General features: G+C 41.9%; 1 protein-coding gene across 1 annotated transcript in view; it reads left to right on the top strand.

Moving 5' to 3' along the window:
• Positions 1 to 15,188, top strand: part of thsd7aa (thrombospondin, type I, domain containing 7Aa) — a 256,727-nt gene extending 241,539 nt beyond the window's left edge. The window contains exons 27-29 of the mRNA XM_062029375.1: positions 4,113 to 4,326; positions 6,815 to 6,902; positions 14,438 to 15,188. Of these exons, the coding sequence (XP_061885359.1) occupies positions 4,113 to 4,326; positions 6,815 to 6,902; positions 14,438 to 14,525 (390 nt within the window). The 3' untranslated portion in view covers positions 14,526 to 15,188. The remainder of the gene's footprint in view (positions 1 to 4,112; positions 4,327 to 6,814; positions 6,903 to 14,437) is intronic.
• Positions 15,189 to 17,919: the final 2,731 nt, after the last annotated feature.

Genomic DNA, 17,919 nt, shown 5'->3' with positions numbered 1-17,919 from the left:
TACGCTCTCGGCGCTTTATTCCATTCTTGACAGAGCGCCGAATTTTTTTAAACCGTTTAAAAATTTTTGGCGAACTTGCCGCATGTCCCGCTTCACTACAAGCTTTCCCACCATCCATTACGACCCTCACGCTTTAATCACGCTTTGTTACGCTTTAACGCCGCTTTGCATGCCGCTTTAAAGCGCCGTCAAAGCGCCGTTGGTGTGAACCTAGCATAACCTTATCCGTGTCCACACACAACAATGCCACCGTTTAAGACCCCAATAACTGATAGTCTGCTTTGCCAGTCCAAATGCATTCGCTATTTTTCGTAGTCTCCCCCTGTCCACGGGAGCCCGCATTGTCGTTGTCTCTCCTTCGACAAACGGACAAAGTTTTTCACTAAGTAGAATCACAGCTGACCTGGACATTGGAAAGTTCTCTTGCCGTTCCTCCGGCCCAACACACTCGGTGACAAACATATCCCACCGGGCTGCCGTTCTTCCAGGCCTTATCCAAAACGATCGCTCAACATTGCTATGTTGCTGTCTGAAATGTGTTGTATCCCAAATAGCTGCAATTGCCCGTTTCCTTCTCTTAAGGCAGACCTGGGCAAATTAAGGCCCATTAAGCTTTTCAATCTGGCCCGCCGGACATTTACCTAATTATTTTTTTTAGATCTTTAAGATCGAAACTGTCATTAGGATGTGCAGTGATGTTTTCAAATTACCGAAAGTTTTGAACTACCGTATTTCCTTGAATGGCCGCAGGGGCGTTAATTAATTTAAAACCTCCTGTCACTCCTGCGTTTACCGGAAACCGGCGGGATGGCCGTGCATGCGGTAATTATTTTAAAACCTCTTCTCACTCCGGCGTTTACCAAAAGGAATCCATAAAATTTAGGCGTGCGCTTTGAGTGTGATGTAAGCATACCATCATGAAAAGCACATTTAATTAAAAAAACGTTGTTATGGTCTTACCTGTACTTATAAATGGAGTCCATTTGCAGCTCCTTCTGACCAAAAGCATCGATAACTTGTTTATAGAAGTCTTCCTTATTTTCTTTCTTCAGTTTTAAAAGTCTCTGTTTCGATGGAGATATTCCTTTAATTATTACCTCCTGCTTCCATTGAAAGTCCAGTTTAGAAAACTGTTTTATTTTAGATACTGGTATGCAATCCTCCATCTGAAAAAAAATCTCTTGCTGCGTGTGTTCACTTCTTCTGCAGTACCGGAAGTCGCAAGAAGGATCACTAGCGCGGCAGCGCCCTCTACCACCAGGAGGCGGGAGTCATTTAATGACTTATACAGTATTTCACACACGCAGCTACGGTATATTAATAAAACATAGCTGCTTACTGTTCTCTTTAGCATACTGTACCGGTATTCAATAGCTTGGACCTTAAATCCTACTGAAAAGCTCTTTATCTTTTTTCCTTTGTGCGATTGTAAACTACTGAAAGCCGCTTCCTCCATTTTGAAAATGAGGACAGATGCGTCACTCGTGACGTACCGAATTTGACCCGGTGGAAGTTCTAGCCATATGCTAAATATTTTGCGAAACGAGTTTGACCCGGCGAAAATTATAGACATGCGATAATAAAATTAATATTTTGCGAAACGAATTTGATCCAGCTTCAATAATAAACCGGCGATAAGGCCAAGCATGCGTTAATTATTTTGAGAAACGACTTTGACCCGGCAGTAATTCTAGACGTGCGAATACTATATTCCCTGCGCCAATTCAAGGAAATACGGTATACAAAGTATTTCAATGGTTGGAATCTGCGCTTTTGGATGATATACTAGTTACTATGGTCATCTAATTAGTTACTATGGTCGTCTAAGTCAGTGGTCCCCAACCACCGATTGGTACCGGGCCGCACAAGAAATTTAAAAAAAAAAAAAATTTTTTTTTTTTTTTTTTTTTTTTTTTTTTAATGAAATCAACATAAAAAACACAATATATACATTATATATCAATACAGTCTGCAGGGATACCGTCCGTAAGCACACATGATTGTATTTATTTATGTAAAAAAAATATATATATATATATTTTTTTTTTTTTTTTTGACACATTTTTTTGACACATTTTTTTTGACACATTTTCAAGCTACAAAAAGGTTGGGGACCACTGGTCTAAGTCACAGCAGCTCAGACGAGGGACCAATCACTGTGGGTGGGGAGCGTTTCCACCGAGTGTCAGCCTGAAATGCGGGTGTCAGGGACAGACGCGGAAGGAGATTTTTACAACAAAGTTCTGCAAGAAAAGTGATATTATATCAGATTGTAGGTGGGTTTTTATTTTTACCCTTGGCGTTCATATTTTGCTGTTTGTTGCGTTTTTGTTGGGTTTCGCTTGATTGTAAAATATGTGGATGGAGAGGGGGTGTGACGTTCATATGTTGTCAATATTCAGTGTTTTATCCTTCATAGTTAATTTTGTAAATCCCACATTCTTTATTTTCATGTACATTCTGGGTGTCTCATTCAGTTAAAAAAATTCCGTTTTTAAAGCGGTCTGTCATAACATTTTTAGCTTTCAATCAGACATTATTGTGAGGTTTTGTATTAGTGTTCCTAAAAATAGATATACGGGCCCCCAGACACATTTTTTTCTCTAAATTTGGCCCCCCGAGTCAAAATAATTGCCCAGGCCTGTCTTAAGGTATTGATTGTTGCGAAGTAGACGGCACAGATGCAGTGACGACGTTTAGGTCTACTTATTTATATACAATATTATGAAGTGTGAAACTAACCCAAAATGTGAATGTGTGCGACTATGTGTAGTGATTATATGTCGAGTGTTACCGGGAGTGTTGAGCGAGGTGCGGAAGTCCAAGAGGGGAAAGGCAAGCTCTTAGATCCAGGGACAGGCAGGAGGTCAGGGGCAAGAGCGAGGCGTCAAAAGTCCGTGTCCAGGCGGGAGGTCGAGATCCAAAAGGGCAGCCAAGGTTTTTTTTGATTGATTGAAACTTTTATTATTAGATTGCACAGTACAGTACACATTCCGTACAATTGACCACTAAATGGTAGCACCCGAATAATTTTTTCAACTTGTTTAAGTCGGGGTCCACGTTAATCAATTCATGGTAACCAGGGAACCAGAGGGGATACGGGGAGACGAGCCACACAGCTCGTAACCAGGGAACGAAGGAATGATGCTGGAACGACACAGGAACACGATGCAAATGAACATGGAGGACGAAAAACACAGAGAGAGCTATACGTGTCGGCTTACTGTACGGGAACAGGTAGCTACGTTCTGGCCCGGAACGCAGGTTTGCTCTGGCTTAAGAAGCACAGGGAACTCCTCAGCGACAGGTGTGTTGAGTGCTGATTGATTGCAGCTGCGCCGGTGTGATTTCCAAAAGCGTCTGTACATGTAGAAGGACAAAAACTGGCATGTCTGGATGATTCGCCTCCATCTTTCTAGTGGTTGCTGCCGAGTTACCGAACGGGTTGTTATGAAGCTGGCTGTGCTTTCTGACGTCACTTCCTGTGTGGGGGGCCCGGTCTTTCTGCCGTCACTTCCTCTCCGAACTCCGTTGGTAAACGATCAATGAGTCCATACAAAGCTAAGAGCCGGAGATTCAAGAAATACACGGCGCACTTACCCGTGTAAACAATTGTCCGAGGAGGGGAACCTACAACGGTGACTTAGTGTGGCTGACACGAGGCTTAGGTTAAATAATTATTTGTTTAAGGGGTTACCCGGCTTAGTGTAGACATGGCCTAATTGTTGACTACGCCAGGGCTTGTGAGAAAAGGTGACAAAGTCAAGCTGTAGGGCGATGTGGGAACGGTGTGGGGACGGTATGGCGCCTTTGGGTGAGTGGCCGTTCCAGCAACCTGAGGGTTTCTGGTTCAATCCCCACCTTCTACCAACCTCGTCACGTCCATTGTGTCCTTGAGCAAGACACTTCACCCTTGCTCCTGATGGGTGGTGGTTAGGGCCTTGCATGGCAGCTCCCGCCATCAGTGTGTGAATGTGTGTGTGAATGGGTGAATGTGGAAATAGTGTCAAAGTGCTTTGAGTACCTTGAAGGTAGAAAAGCGCTATACATGTATAACCCATTTACCATTTATTTAGTTCTGGTTCGTGTGACGGACTTCCTGTTTGTGTCAGGCGGGAGTGTGTGGCTGTGACGAAGGCTACACGGAAGTCATGACGTCCGACGGCCTACTGGACCAGTGCACCCTCATCCCAGTGCTGGAGATTCCCAGCGCCGACGACAACAAAGCAGACGTTAAAACCATCCGAGCCTTCAACCCCACCCAGCCGGCGGTCAGCCCGCCTGGCAGAGTGGGACGCACCTGGTTTCTGCAGCCCTTCGGTCCAGGTAAACACGGGAGACACATCAAGAAACACAATATTGCCAATGAAATAGACTGAGACTTCCTGTTTTTGTCATTCAAATTTGAACTTTACAGTACAGATAAGAATGACATTTTGTTGCATTAGCGCATGGTAGTGCAGGATAAAAGAGCAATAAGGTGCAGATATAAATAAGTAGATTACTGTACAGATAAATATATTGCACTTTTGCATATGTGTCAGGTTCCAACACTGATGACATCTATTAAACAAGACAAGAAGCAAGGAATTAAACAGACAGAATTAAATTTGGCTCAATGAGGAGAGCGCGTACACCTGTACCCTTGCACAGTGTTCCACCACGCTCCGACGAAAGATTGTATGCCTCTTTTATTTGGACTTTCCCTGATTACATGGCAACAGCCGTTTCTAAAGGGAGGGGGTCGTAAACAGCCGCTGCCTTTGGTTACAAAACAGTTCAAAGAAAAGGTGCCTGGAGGGAGGTCAGGCCCTGCCTCCTCTCCGCTTTGTAGATCTCGGGTAAAGACAAAATCTTCCTGTGGATTACAATAGATCAAAGAAACCGACGCATTCATGTCGCTTCCCACCGTACACAGTGGAGTTTTACAAGCCTTTTGATTGGTAGGATCAAAGACAGCTTTTGTCCTCTCGCAGGGCGCGCTGAACTCAATGTAACACAAAGTTTTGTGATAACTTAGATATTATTCTGACAATATGCATCTAGGTTTATGGATGTATGTTATTGTCTTTATATTCCAGCCAGTTAATCCATTTTTGTGGGGGAATTGAGGGGATTATTATGATGCGTTCAAGAGTCTCGCGGCCTGAGGGAAGAAGCTGTTACAGAACCTGGAGGTTCTGCTACGGAGGCTGCGGAACCTCTTTCTAGAGTCCAACAGTGAAAACAGTCCTTGGTGGGGGTGGGAGGAGTCTCTGCAGATTTTCTGAGCCCTGGTCAGGCAGCGGCTTTTTTGCGATCTTCTGGATAGAGTCCTGATGATCTTTTCCGCTGTCCTCACCACTCTCTGCAGAGACTTCCAGTCTGAGGCACTGGCTTCCAGTCTGAGGCATGTTGCGTTCTGACCAGCTCTTCCTCCAATGGGGAATTCAAATTGCTAGTCTCTCCCAGATTCTTTGAATGACACATAAGCTGGAGTTAAATTGATCACCAGGCAGTAGTTGGTATTTTGTTGTTTATTGTCAAAGTTTTGAAGACAAACGTGAGACTCAATCCAGTACACAAGCGTTCCCTCGCCCAGTCTAGATCGGTCTCCCCTCAAACCCACGGAAGTGCTGTCTTCTTCCCCCTCCTCCCCTTCCCCCTCCTCACCTCCTGTCTCCCAGCCCAGCACCGCTTTGTGCCCTCTGCAGATTTTCTGAGCCCTGGTCAGGCAGCGGCTTTTTTGCGATCTCCTGGATAGAGTCCTGATGATCTTTTCCGCCGTCCTCACCACTCTCTGCAGAGACTTCCAGTCTGAGGCACTGGCTTCCAGTCTGAGGCATGTTGCGTTCTGACCAGCTCTCCCTCCAATGGGGAATTCAAATTGCTAGTCTCTCCCAGATTCTTTGAATGACACATAAGCTGGAGTTAAATTGATCACCAGGCAGTAGTTGGTATTTTGTTGTTTATTGTCAAAGCTTTGAAGACAAACGTGAGACTCAATCCAGTACACAAGCGTTCCCTCGCCCAGTCTAGATCGGTCTCCCCTCAAATCCACGGAAGTGCTGTCTTCTTTCCCCTCCTCCCCTTCCCCCTCCTCACCTCCTGTCTCCCAGCCCAGCACCGCTTTGTGCCCTCTGCAGATTTTCTGAGCCCTGGTCAGGCAGCAGCTTTTTTGCGATCTCCTGGGTAGAGTCCTGATGATCTTTTCCGCCGTCCTCACCACTCTCTGCAGAGACTTCCAGTCTGAGGCACTGGCTTCCAGTCTGAGGCATGTTGCGTTCTGACCAGCTCTCCCTCCAATGGGGAATTCAAATTGCTAGTCTCTCCCAGATTCTTTGAATGACACATAAGCTGGAGTTAAATTGATCACCAGGCAGTAGTTGGTATTTTGTTGTTTATTGTCAAAGCTTTGAAGACAAACGTGAGACTCGATCCAGTACACAAGCGTTCCCTCGCCCAGTCTAGATCGGTCTCCCCTCAAACCCACGGAAGTGCTGTCTTCTTCCCCCTCCTCACCTCCTGTCTCCCAGCCCAGCACCGCTTTGTGCCCTTATCTCAGGAATGTTATGGGAGTCTCAACAGAGAGAGAATTTTCAACGCTCTGACTCGAATGCAAGCACTTTGTACCAGACGAGACATTAGCTGATGAAAATATGACTATAGGAGTTAGAAAAGAAGTAACACATATGGATATATGTAAAAGATCTGGTTCCATCAGGCACAAATGGTCAGCAATTGTAAAGGAAATCGTCCTTACCACGGAGCTCTGCTGCCCCCTTCTGTTGAGAAGGTGCAAGAACAGTAAACATGTGTTGTATTGTGTTTGCAGATGGCAAGTTGAAGACGTGGGTGTACGGAGTAGCAGCAGGAGTGTTTGTGCTGCTCGTCTTCATCATCTCCATGACCTACTTAGCATGGTAATCATCACACCGCCGACTAATTACACGACTCCTCTAATTAGGTTGTTTTCTCGCAGCAAAGCAAATACACAATTAGCGAAGTGAAAACCGCGTTCCCTCGCCATACCTGATTCTAAATGACTCTCTTCCCTCAATTATCCGAGATGTAGTCGATTTCTTTGTTTATGGCCTCCACACAGCTTCCACACACACTTATTAAAAAAAAAAACTACCTTCGCTCTGAAAAACGGTGTAATTTTCAACTAAAATGGGTACCGCATCTCATGAAACCACTTCATGCTAAAGCTGAGCTAAACAGTTTCGCTCAGTAGCTACACGGCAAAAAAGGTCTCTAACGATTTACCGTGGATTTCGTCAAACAAAAAACATGAAAACAAATGCCGTTGTAATCTAACAGCATTATGCTAGCAAAGTTAGCCTGGCTACGTAGCAATGAGCATACCATACCATACCATACCAACTTTATTTATAAAGCCCTTTAAAAACAACCACAGTTGAAAAACAAAGGGCTGTACACCACAAAGAAATAAAGGCAAGGGACAGACTAAAAAATAAAATTTAAAACAGAAGTAAAATACACATTAAAAAGCAAATACAAAATTACCCTAAGAACAATTTTGTTAGATAAAAAGCAGTTAAAAACAGTTAAAAAAGTTAAAAGTTAAAAACAGTTTAAAGTCTCATGTACAGCATGTACAAAATATGCATAGAACAATATTGGAGACAGCAAACAAGTAAATAAAAAGTATATATTGTGTACCTAACACATTAATAGGCGTCGTTTGAGTAAGAGATTAATAAATAACGTTATGCTTCTCTACTTGTAAATCAAAGGCACTACTCCTAATATGCAGGATACCTGAAATGAGGAAATTTGACCACAAGATGGTGCTGTGTTTACAAACAATGACTCAAACATAACAGCACCATCTTGTGGTCAGATTTGCTCATTGTATTAAAGTGAATATATATACAATTTGATGTATATTTACATTAACTGTTGAAGTAATATATATTATATTATATTATATTATATTATATTATATTACATTACATTACTCACACTAGTGTTGTCCCGATACCAATGTATTTCAATACTTTTCGATACTTTTCTAAATAAAGGGGACCACAAACAATTGCATTATTGGCTTTACTTTAACAAAAAAATCTTAGGGTACATTAAACATCCATCCATCCATTTTCTACCGCTTGTCCCTTTTTGCTCAGCTGCATGAAACACATGTTTCTTATTGCAAGTTTGTCCTTAAATAAAATAGTGAACATACTAGACAACTTGTCTTTTAGTAGTAAGTAAACAAACAAAGACTCCTAATTAGTCTGCTGACGTATGCAGTAACATATTGTGTCATTTATACACCTTTTATTTTGTACACATTATGAGGGACAAACTGTAAAAAATGATTATTAATCTATTTGTTTATTTACTGTTAATATCTGCTTATTTTCTGTTTTAACATGTTCTATCTACACTTCTGTGTACCGGACCAGACCTTTTTAGAGGCGGTATAGTACGGAGTATGATTCATTAGTATCGCGGTACTATACCAATACCAGTATACTGTACAACCTTAATATATACACACCCAATATATAAAGTATATTTACTTTGCCTCGTTTTTTTGGACTTGACCTCCTCCTGGCACTGCAGTCCCGTATAATGACGCTCGCTTGTAGTGGCCTTGTGGTTAGAGTGTCCGCCCTGAGATCGGTAGGTCATGAGTTTAAATCCCGGCCAAGTCATACCAAAGCGCAATCCTGACCATAAAAGGAGAAGTTTGTGTGTAAGTGTCTGGATAACAACTGCGCTAAGTCCTAACTTTAAATGTTGGCGTTGGGCTGAACGTGTAGTCTCTTCTCAAGGATAGGGCTATCACTTTTGCATTCCAAAGTCCCAATTAGGGCCTCTTTCCTATGAGAAGTGATCCGATCCACCTGCGAATATCAAGCTAAGGGGCCTTATCTTATTACGTGCTCAAACTGAAATACCACTATTTACTTCAACTTGGTGGTTTGCTTTCTCCAAGATGAATATAAACATTCACCCTATGCTAAACATAATATGAGTTATGAGTTCACTTCACGTACAACACGTTGGTCTCATCACCTTTTAGCAGGGTTTTTTTTAATTTTTGTGTGTGGTTTTTCGCCCGATTTACCGTATTTCCTTGAATTGGCGCCGGGAATATGGTATTCGCATGCCTCGAATTACAGCCGGGTCAAACTTGTTTCGCAAAATAATTAGCGCATGCTTGGCACTTCCGCCGGGTCAAATATGAGTCATTAAATGACTCCTGCCTCCTGGTGGTAGAGGGCGCTAGTGATCGTTCTTGCGACTGCTGGTACTGCAGAAGACCCGTGCAGCAGAAGAAGACAACCGGCAGCAAGAGTGCGCAGCCATTGTTTGCTTGGACTTTTACCATGGAGGATTACATATCTAAAATAAAACAGTTTTCTAAACTGGACTTTCAATCGAAGCAGGAGGTAATAATTAAAGGAATATCTCCATCGAGACAGAGAGACTTTTAAAACTGAAGAAAAATAAGGAAGACTTCTATATCGATGCTTTTCTTCAAAAGGAGCTGGCATGGACTCATTTATACCTAAAGATAAGACAATAACAACATTTTTTTTTATTAAATGTGCTTTTCATCATAAGGTAAGCGCCGGAGTGAGAAGAGGTTTTAAAATAATTAGCGCATGCTTAACCATCCCGCAGGCTTCTGGTAAGCGCCGGAGTGACAGGAGGTTTTAAATTAATTAGCGCCCCTGCGGCTATTCAAGGAAATACGGTAGTTTTAATGCCATTTGTGTGTTTAAAATTAGGACTGATATTTATTTGGCACTGAAACAACTATATGTCACACCTTTTTGTTGTACAAATTCAGACCTACAACATTTTAAAAGGTAAAAACAAGACAAAGTTACCTGTCATCACCATCATCATCATTTAGAACATTCTACTTCACTTAATTTCATTTTCTTCACCAAACGACCAGCAAAGACTTATTACTCATTACTTATTTATTATTTATTACTCATTACTCAAGTCTTCTTGCTGACCGTTTGGACTCAATGTTTTGTCTGACTTTCATCATCATCATCATCATTTTATGTTTTGTTTCCTTTCTCCACCTTCACCACATTTTCTGCTCAGTCGTTCTGCTTCTTGTCTTTGCCGCGAGCCAAAGTCCGAGTCCCACCCAGCTGGGCTTTACTGGATGGATCTAAACGTCTGCACGGTGCCTCACATCTGTCCTGCCTGCCAGAAACTAGAAAAACAAGAGTTTCTGCAGCTCAGCCAAGTCCACAATCAACAACAACAACAACAACAACAACAACAAGCGCTAACATGCCCACCAGCTCACATTGAAACGCTCATCACTTAGCTTCACACCTGTTCTCCATCCTAACCACGTGCACCCTGTGACCTGTCAGACCCATGTAGTCCTTTCATTCCATGGCATCCTGGAGGTAAGTTCTCCATCATCAAGCTTTTATTGTGGAAAGCACACTTCCTGTGTGTCCCATTTACTCGCAAATCAACCACCGGGCAGTCCATGAAGACGGCAGAAAAACAAGCGCAAAAAGTAAAATAAGACTAATTGTAATGGTTGTTGGTGAATTCCGGTTGACCAGCCTGGTCCAGCTCCTGCTTCCGTTCCACGCGGGGCTTGAACCTGGATCATACACATGCCAGTCCAGAGCCCTAGGCACCGAGCTGTCACATTAATGTCCAGCGCAACCACTTCAAAGTAGCTCTTAATGTGTAAAAAGTGAGGTAGCTCTTCAGGTTTCAGGGAGTGAGGTTAACCGTCGTACACAGTGGCTTAGCTGCCCGCACTGGCTGGCCTGAGGTAGCCCTCCAGGTGTCCTGGAGTGAGGTCACTCTTGAGGTGTTCTGGAGTGAGGTAGCCCTTCAGGTGTCCTGGAGTGAGGTCACTCTTGAGGTGTTCTGGAGTGAGGTAGCCCTTCAGGTGTCCTGGAGTGAGGTAGCCCTTCAGGTGTCCTGGAGTGAGGTAGCCCTTCAGGTGTCCTGGAGTGAGGTCACTCTTGAGGTGTTCTGGAGTGAGGTAGCCCTTCAGGTGTCCTGGAGTGAGGTCACTCTTGAGGTGTTCTGGAGTGAGGTAGCCCTTCAGGTGTCCTGGAGTGAGGTAGCCCTTCAGGTGTCCTGGAGTGAGGTCGCTCTTGAGGTGTCCTGGAGTGAGGTCGCTCTTGAGGTGTCCTGGAGTGAGGTAGCCCTTCAGGTGTCCTGGAGTGAGGTCACTCTTGAGGTGTTCTGGAGTGAGGTAGCCCTTCAGGTGTCCTGGAGTGAGGTAGCCCTTCAGGTGTCCTGGAGTGAGGTAGCCCTTCAGGTGTCCTGGAGTGAGGTCACTCTTGAGGTGTTCTGGAGTGAGGTAGCCCTTCAGGTGTCCTGGAGTGAGGTCACTCTTGAGGTGTCCTGGAGTGAGGTCGCCCTTCAGGTGTCCTGGAGTGAGGTAGCCCTTCAGGTGTCCTAGAGTGAGGTAGCCCTTCAGGTGTCCTGGAGTGAGGTCACTCTTGAGGTGTTCTGGAGTGAGGTAGCCCTTCAGGTGTCCTGGAGTGAGGTCACTCTTGAGGTGTTCTGGAGTGAGGTAGCCCTTCAGGTGTCCTGGAGTGAGGTCACTCTTGAGGTGTCCTGGAGTGAGGTAGCCCTTCAGGTGTCCTGGAGTGAGGTCACTCTTGAGGTGTTCTGGAGTGAGGTAGCCCTTCAGGTGTCCTGGATTGAGGTAGCCCTTCAGGTGTCCTGGAGTGAGGTAGCCCTTCAGGTGTCCTGGAGTGAGGTCACTCTTGAGGTGTCCTGGAGTGAGGTAGCCCTTCAGGTGTCCTGGAGTGAGGTAGCCCTTCAGGTGTCCTAGAGTGAGGTAGCCCTTCAGGTGTCCTGGAGTGAGGTCACTCTTGAGGTGTTCTGGAGTGAGGTAACCCTTCAGGTGTCCTGGAGTGAGGTCACTCTTGAGGTGTTCTGGAGTGAGGTAACCCTTCAGGTGTCCTGGAGTGAGGTGGCCCTTCAGGTGTCCTGGAGTGAGGTAGCCCTTCAGGTGTCCTGGAGTGAGGTCGCTCTTGAGGTGTTCTGGAGTGAGGTCGCTCTTGAGGTGTCCTGGAGTGAGGTAGCCCTTCAGGTGTCCTGGAGTGAGGTCGCTCTTGAGGTGTTCTGGAGTGAGGTAGCTCTTGAGGTGTCCTGGAGTGAGGTAGATTTTCAGGTGTTCTGGAGTGAGGTCGCTCTTGAGGTGTCCTGGAGTGAGGTTGCTCTTGAGGTGTGCTGGAGTGAGGTCGCTCTTGAGGTGTTCTGGAGTGAGGTCGCTCTTGAAGTGTCAGAGGGTGAGGTTTACCGACATACTGTATACAGTGGCTTAGCCGCACTGTCTGGCCTACAGTTGCTGTTTAGGTGTAGGAAGTGAGGTAGCTGTTCAGGTTTCAGGGAGTGAGGTTTACCGTCGTAGAAAGTGGCTTAACCACAGTGTCTGGCCTACAGTTGATGTTAAGATGTAGAAGGTGAGGTAGCTCTTTATGGTACTCATCTACTAGTTTGTGGAAGTACATACGCTGTAGCTATGATATTGTAGTACAAGTAGTATGATATTGAAGTACAAGTAGTATGATATTGTAGTACAAGGTGTATGATATTGTAGTACAAGGTGTATGATATTGTAGTACAAGTAGCTATGATATTGTAGTACAAGTAGCTATGATATTGTAGTACAAGTAGTATGATATTGTAGTACAAGTAGCTATGATATTGTAGTACAAGGTGTATGATATTGTAGTACAAGTAGCTATGATATTGTAGTACAAGGTGTATGATATTGTAGTACAAGTAGTATGATATTGTAGTACAAGTAGCTATGATATTGTAGTACAAGGTGTAGGATATTGTAGTACAAGGTGTATGATATTGTAGTACAAGTAGCTCTGATATTGTAGTACAAGGTGTAGGATATTGTAGTACAAGGTGTATGATATTGTAGTACAAGTAGCTATGATATTGTAGTACAATGTGTATGATATTGTAGTACAAGTAGTATGATATTGTAGTACAAGGTGTATGATATTGTAGTACAAGTAGCTATGATATTGTAGTACAATGTGTATGATATTGTAGTACAAGTAGTATGATATTGTAGTACAAGGTGTATGATATTGTAGTACAAGTAGCTATGATATTGTAGTACAAGTAGCTATGATATTGTAGTACAAGGTGTATGATATTGTAGTACAAGTAGTATGATATTGTAGTACAAGGTGTATGATATTGTAGTACAAGTAGTATGATATTGTAGTACAAGTAGCTATGATATTGTAGTACAAGGTGTAGGATATTGTAGTACAAGGTGTATGCTATTGTAGTACAAGTAGCTTTGATATTGTAGTACAAGGTGTAGGATATTGTAGTACAAGGTGTATGATATTGTAGTACAAGTAGCTATGATATTGTAGTACAAGTAGCTATGATATTGTAGTACAAGTAGTATGATATTGTAGTACAAGGTGTATATTGTAGTACAAGTAGCTATGATATTGTAGTACAAGGTGTATGATATTGTAGTACAAGGTGTATGATATTGTAGTACAAGTAGCTATGATATTGTAGTACAAGTAGTATGAAACTGTAGTACAAGGTGTATGATATTGTAGTACAAGTAGTATGATATTGTAGTACAAGTAGCTATGACATTGTAGTACATGTAGCTATGACATTGTAGTACAAGGTGTACATACTTGACATGTGTCTACCAGCATAATGAATTATGAAGTATAAGTAGAATTATGAAGTATAAGTAGAATTATGAAGTACAAGTAGAATTATGAACTATAAGTAGAATTATGAAGTACAAGTAGAATTATGAAGTATAAGTAGAATTATGAAGTACAAGTAGAATTATGAAGTATAAGTAGAATTATGAAGTATAAATAGAATTATGAAGTATAAGTAGAATTATGAAGTATAAGTAGAATTATGAAGTACAAGTAGCATTATGAAGTATAAGTAGAATTATGAAGTACAAGTAGAATTATGAAGTATAAGTAGAATTATGAAGTACAAGTAGAATTATGAAGTATAAGTAGAATTATGAAGTACAAGTAGAATTATGAAGTATAAGTAGAATTATGAAGTACAAGTAGAATTATGAAGTATAAGTAGAATTATGAAGTACAAGTAGAATTATGAAGTATAAGTAGAATTATGAAGTACAAGTAGAATTATGAAGTACAAGTAGAATTATGAAGTATAAGTAGAATTATGAAGTACAAGTAGAATTATGAAGTATAAGTAGAATTATGAAGTACAAGTAGAATTATGAAGTACAAGTAGAATTATGAAGTATAAGTAGAATTATGAAGTACAAGTAGAATTATGAAGTACAAGTAGAATTATGAAGTATAAATAGAATTATGAAGTATAAGTAGAATTGTAGCCAAGCATGTTTTGAAGTTGACATGTTTATTTATTTATTTGTTTGTTTGTTTGTTTGTTTGTTTGTTTGTTTGTGTTGCAGCAAGAAGCCCAAGAAAGCCCAAAGACGGCAAATGAACAACCGGCTGAAACCTTTGACCTTGGCCTACGATGGCGACGCCGACATGTGACACATTTAAACATCAACACTAGTATTCATCCTAGACCTTTTTTTTACTTTGGAACACCAGAGCCTTCATAACTTTTACATGCCTTGAATTATTGGTGCTTTTACTTTGAATATTCGATTACTTAGTATTCTTCTGTTCTGTCGGCACTGAGAGTCATTTTATTTATTTATTTCATGTTATTTATTCAATCTTCTGCCTTTTTCTTGTTTTTGTTCCAGGCATTATTTTGCACTATATTAGTGCAGCATGTTGCAGATTTACAGTAAGTACAGTAGAGCTAGACTTTCATCGCCTCGAAACACACTTTGAGAAACTTTTTAAAAGGTGTACATTCCACTCTGCCTGCTTTTATTCTAACTTTTGTTCAACGTTTGTACTTTTGTACAAAAGTGTGATTGAAGGCTGACTTCAAATGTATTCTGTGATATTTTCTATTATGCGTCGTTTTACATTCATATGACTCACATCGGACTTTTCGTTGTTTGTCAAAAAGTCATCATTGAGGCTTAAATAGTTTTAAAATCATTTTTTGCCTCACATTGTCCACTTGTTATGAAGTACAGTAGTACCTCACTTTTTGTCGATTAGTGGTCAAAAAAGGTTAAAAGCATAATCAACCAAATATTCTCACAATAAAATAAAAACAATAATAATAATAGATTTTTTTTTTTTTTTAAAAGCACTTTACATTGAGTAAACAACCTCAAAGTGCTACAGTGTATTAAAAAAATAAAATTAAAATATAATAAAAAATAAATAAAAACTACAACAGCAAAATAGCTAAAACCAGTATGCATATATCTAAAAAAAGAAGGGTTTTTAAGCCTTTTTTAAAAGCATCCACAGTCTGTGGTGCCCTCAGGTGGTCAGGGAGAGCGTTCCACAGACTGGGAGCGGCTCCAGTTACCCAAAAATGTAAAGACATAGCATACATGTTAGCATTTGCAGTATATTAGCCAATACCTTTTACTTAGTACATATAGTAACAAGCACAAATGTTAGCATATACAGTATGTTAGCATTTATAGTAACATGTGTTTGCATTTACAATACACAAGCACAAATGTTAGCATACACAGTATGTTAGCACACATGTTAGCATTTATAGTTACATATGTTTGCATTTACAATATATCATTGGCACAGATGTTAGCATGTATAACAACATGTTAGCATATGCAGTATATTAGCAAATACCTTTACTTGGCACATACAATACATGAGCACAAATGTTAGCATGTACAGTATGTTAGCAGTAACATATGTTTGCATTTACAATAAATTATTGGCACATATGTTAGCATGTATAACAACATGTTAGCATATACAGTATGTTAGCAGTAACATATGTTTGCATTTACAATAAATTATTGGCACATATGTTAGCATGTATAACAACATGTTAGCATGTACAGTATGTTAGCAGTAACACATGTTTGCATTTACAATACATTATTGGCACATATGTTAGCATGTATAACAACATGTTAGCATATGCAGTATATTAGCAAATACCTTTACTTGGCACATACAATACATGAGCACAAATGTTAGCATGTACAGTATGTTAGCAGTAACATGTTTGCATTTACAATAAATTATTGGCACATATGTTAGCATGTATAACAACATGTTAGCATATGCAGTATGTTAGCACATGTCACGTTCTTTTCCTTTCCGTCTTTTATTTTGTAGCGTTTGTATTATGATGCAAAATACTGTAAATCCAATTAATGTCCAAAAAGCCAAAATATGAATTGAATTTTATAGAGAATTATGATAGCTGTGATGCTAGCTAACTGAAACATTTTGGTGAACATCTTCCTCAGACAAATGGGGCGTACAAAATCCGAGGTACTACTGTATTCTCTACTTTCATGTGTTTTTGTACTTTCATGTATTCTCTACTTTCATGTCGGCCAACGACACGTTCATTACCTAGGCAGGTTTGGCTACTTTTATCCTGCCGAAACAAAGATGGCCGACCGTGGCGTTACGATGTTTTGTTTCCCACCATTGATTATTGTTTCATGAAAGTACATAAAAGTCCACATTGTATTCATCATGGATATCATATCACTGACTTTGTGTTCATGGAATGTTTCATATTTCCTTCAATATGACTTGTAAATAAAAGGAAAGTACATTTTTTTCATGTATTATTTATGTACAATATTCTGTCTTTTTTACTGAAAAAAACAAAAAAGGGTAAAAAAAAATAAAAAAAATGGAGGGTGAATATGCTAAATGTGATATTGACGAACTTTGACCTTTTCCTACTGTTTGTTTATTTGTATTTGACTAATTGCTGATAATAAACAAGAGAAATATTAACGCCGTGTTGTCATTATTACATGACTTAAATACTGATTGCATCACCTGCCTCGTTGCTCCGCCTCCAGTCACTGATTGCATCACCTGCCTTGTTGCTCCGCCCCAGTCACTGATTGCATCCGCCTGTCTCGTTGCTCCGCCCACAGTCATTGATTGCATCCGTCTGTCTCGTTGCTCCGCCCACAGTCATTGATTGCATCACCTGTCTTGTTGCTCCGCCCCCAGTCACTGATTGCATCTGCTTGCCTTGTTGCTCCGCCCACAGTCACTGATTGCATCACCTGCCTCATTGCTCCGCCCACAGTCACTGATTGTATCCGCCTGCCTCGTTGCTCCGCCCACAGTCATTGATTGCATCACCTGTCTTGTTGCTCCGCCCCAGTCACTGATTGCATCACCTGCCTCGTCGCTCCGCCCCCAGTCACTGATTGCATCACCTGTCTTGTTGCTCCGCCCACAGTCACTGATTGCATCACCTGCCTCGTCGCTCCGCCCCCAGTCACTGATTGCATCACCTGTCTTGTTGCTCCGCCCACAGTCACTGATTGCATCACCTGCCTCGTCGCTCCGCCCCCAGTCACTGATTGCATCACCTGTCTTGTTGCTCCGCCCACAGTCACTGATTGCATCACCTGCCTCATTGCTCCGCCCACAGTCACTGATTGTATCCGCCTGCCTCGTTGCTCCGCCCACAGTCATTGATTGCATCACCTGTCTTGTTGCTCCGCCCCAGTCACTGATTGCATCACCTGCCTCGTCGCTCCGCCCCCAGTCACTGATTGCATCACTTGTCTTGTTGCTCCGCCCACAGTCACTGATTGCATCACCTGCCTCGTCGCTCCGCCCCCAGTCACTGATTGCATCACCTGTCTTGTTGCTCCGCCCACAGTCACTGATTGCATCACCTGCCTCGTCGCTCCGCCCCCAGTCACTGATTGCATCACCTGTCTTGTTGCTCCGCCCACAGTCACTGATTGCATCACCTGCCTCATTGCTCCGCCCACAGTCACTGATTGTATCCGCCTGCCTCGTTGCTCCGCCCACAGTCATTGATTGCATC

The sequence above is a fragment of the Entelurus aequoreus genome, linkage group LG20, assembly GCF_033978785.1.
Source record: "Entelurus aequoreus isolate RoL-2023_Sb linkage group LG20, RoL_Eaeq_v1.1, whole genome shotgun sequence".
Classification (NCBI taxonomy): Eukaryota; Metazoa; Chordata; class Actinopteri; order Syngnathiformes; family Syngnathidae; genus Entelurus; species Entelurus aequoreus.
The sequence above is the reverse complement of the archived record's forward strand: the minus strand, read 5'-3'. Positions and strand labels throughout refer to the sequence as shown.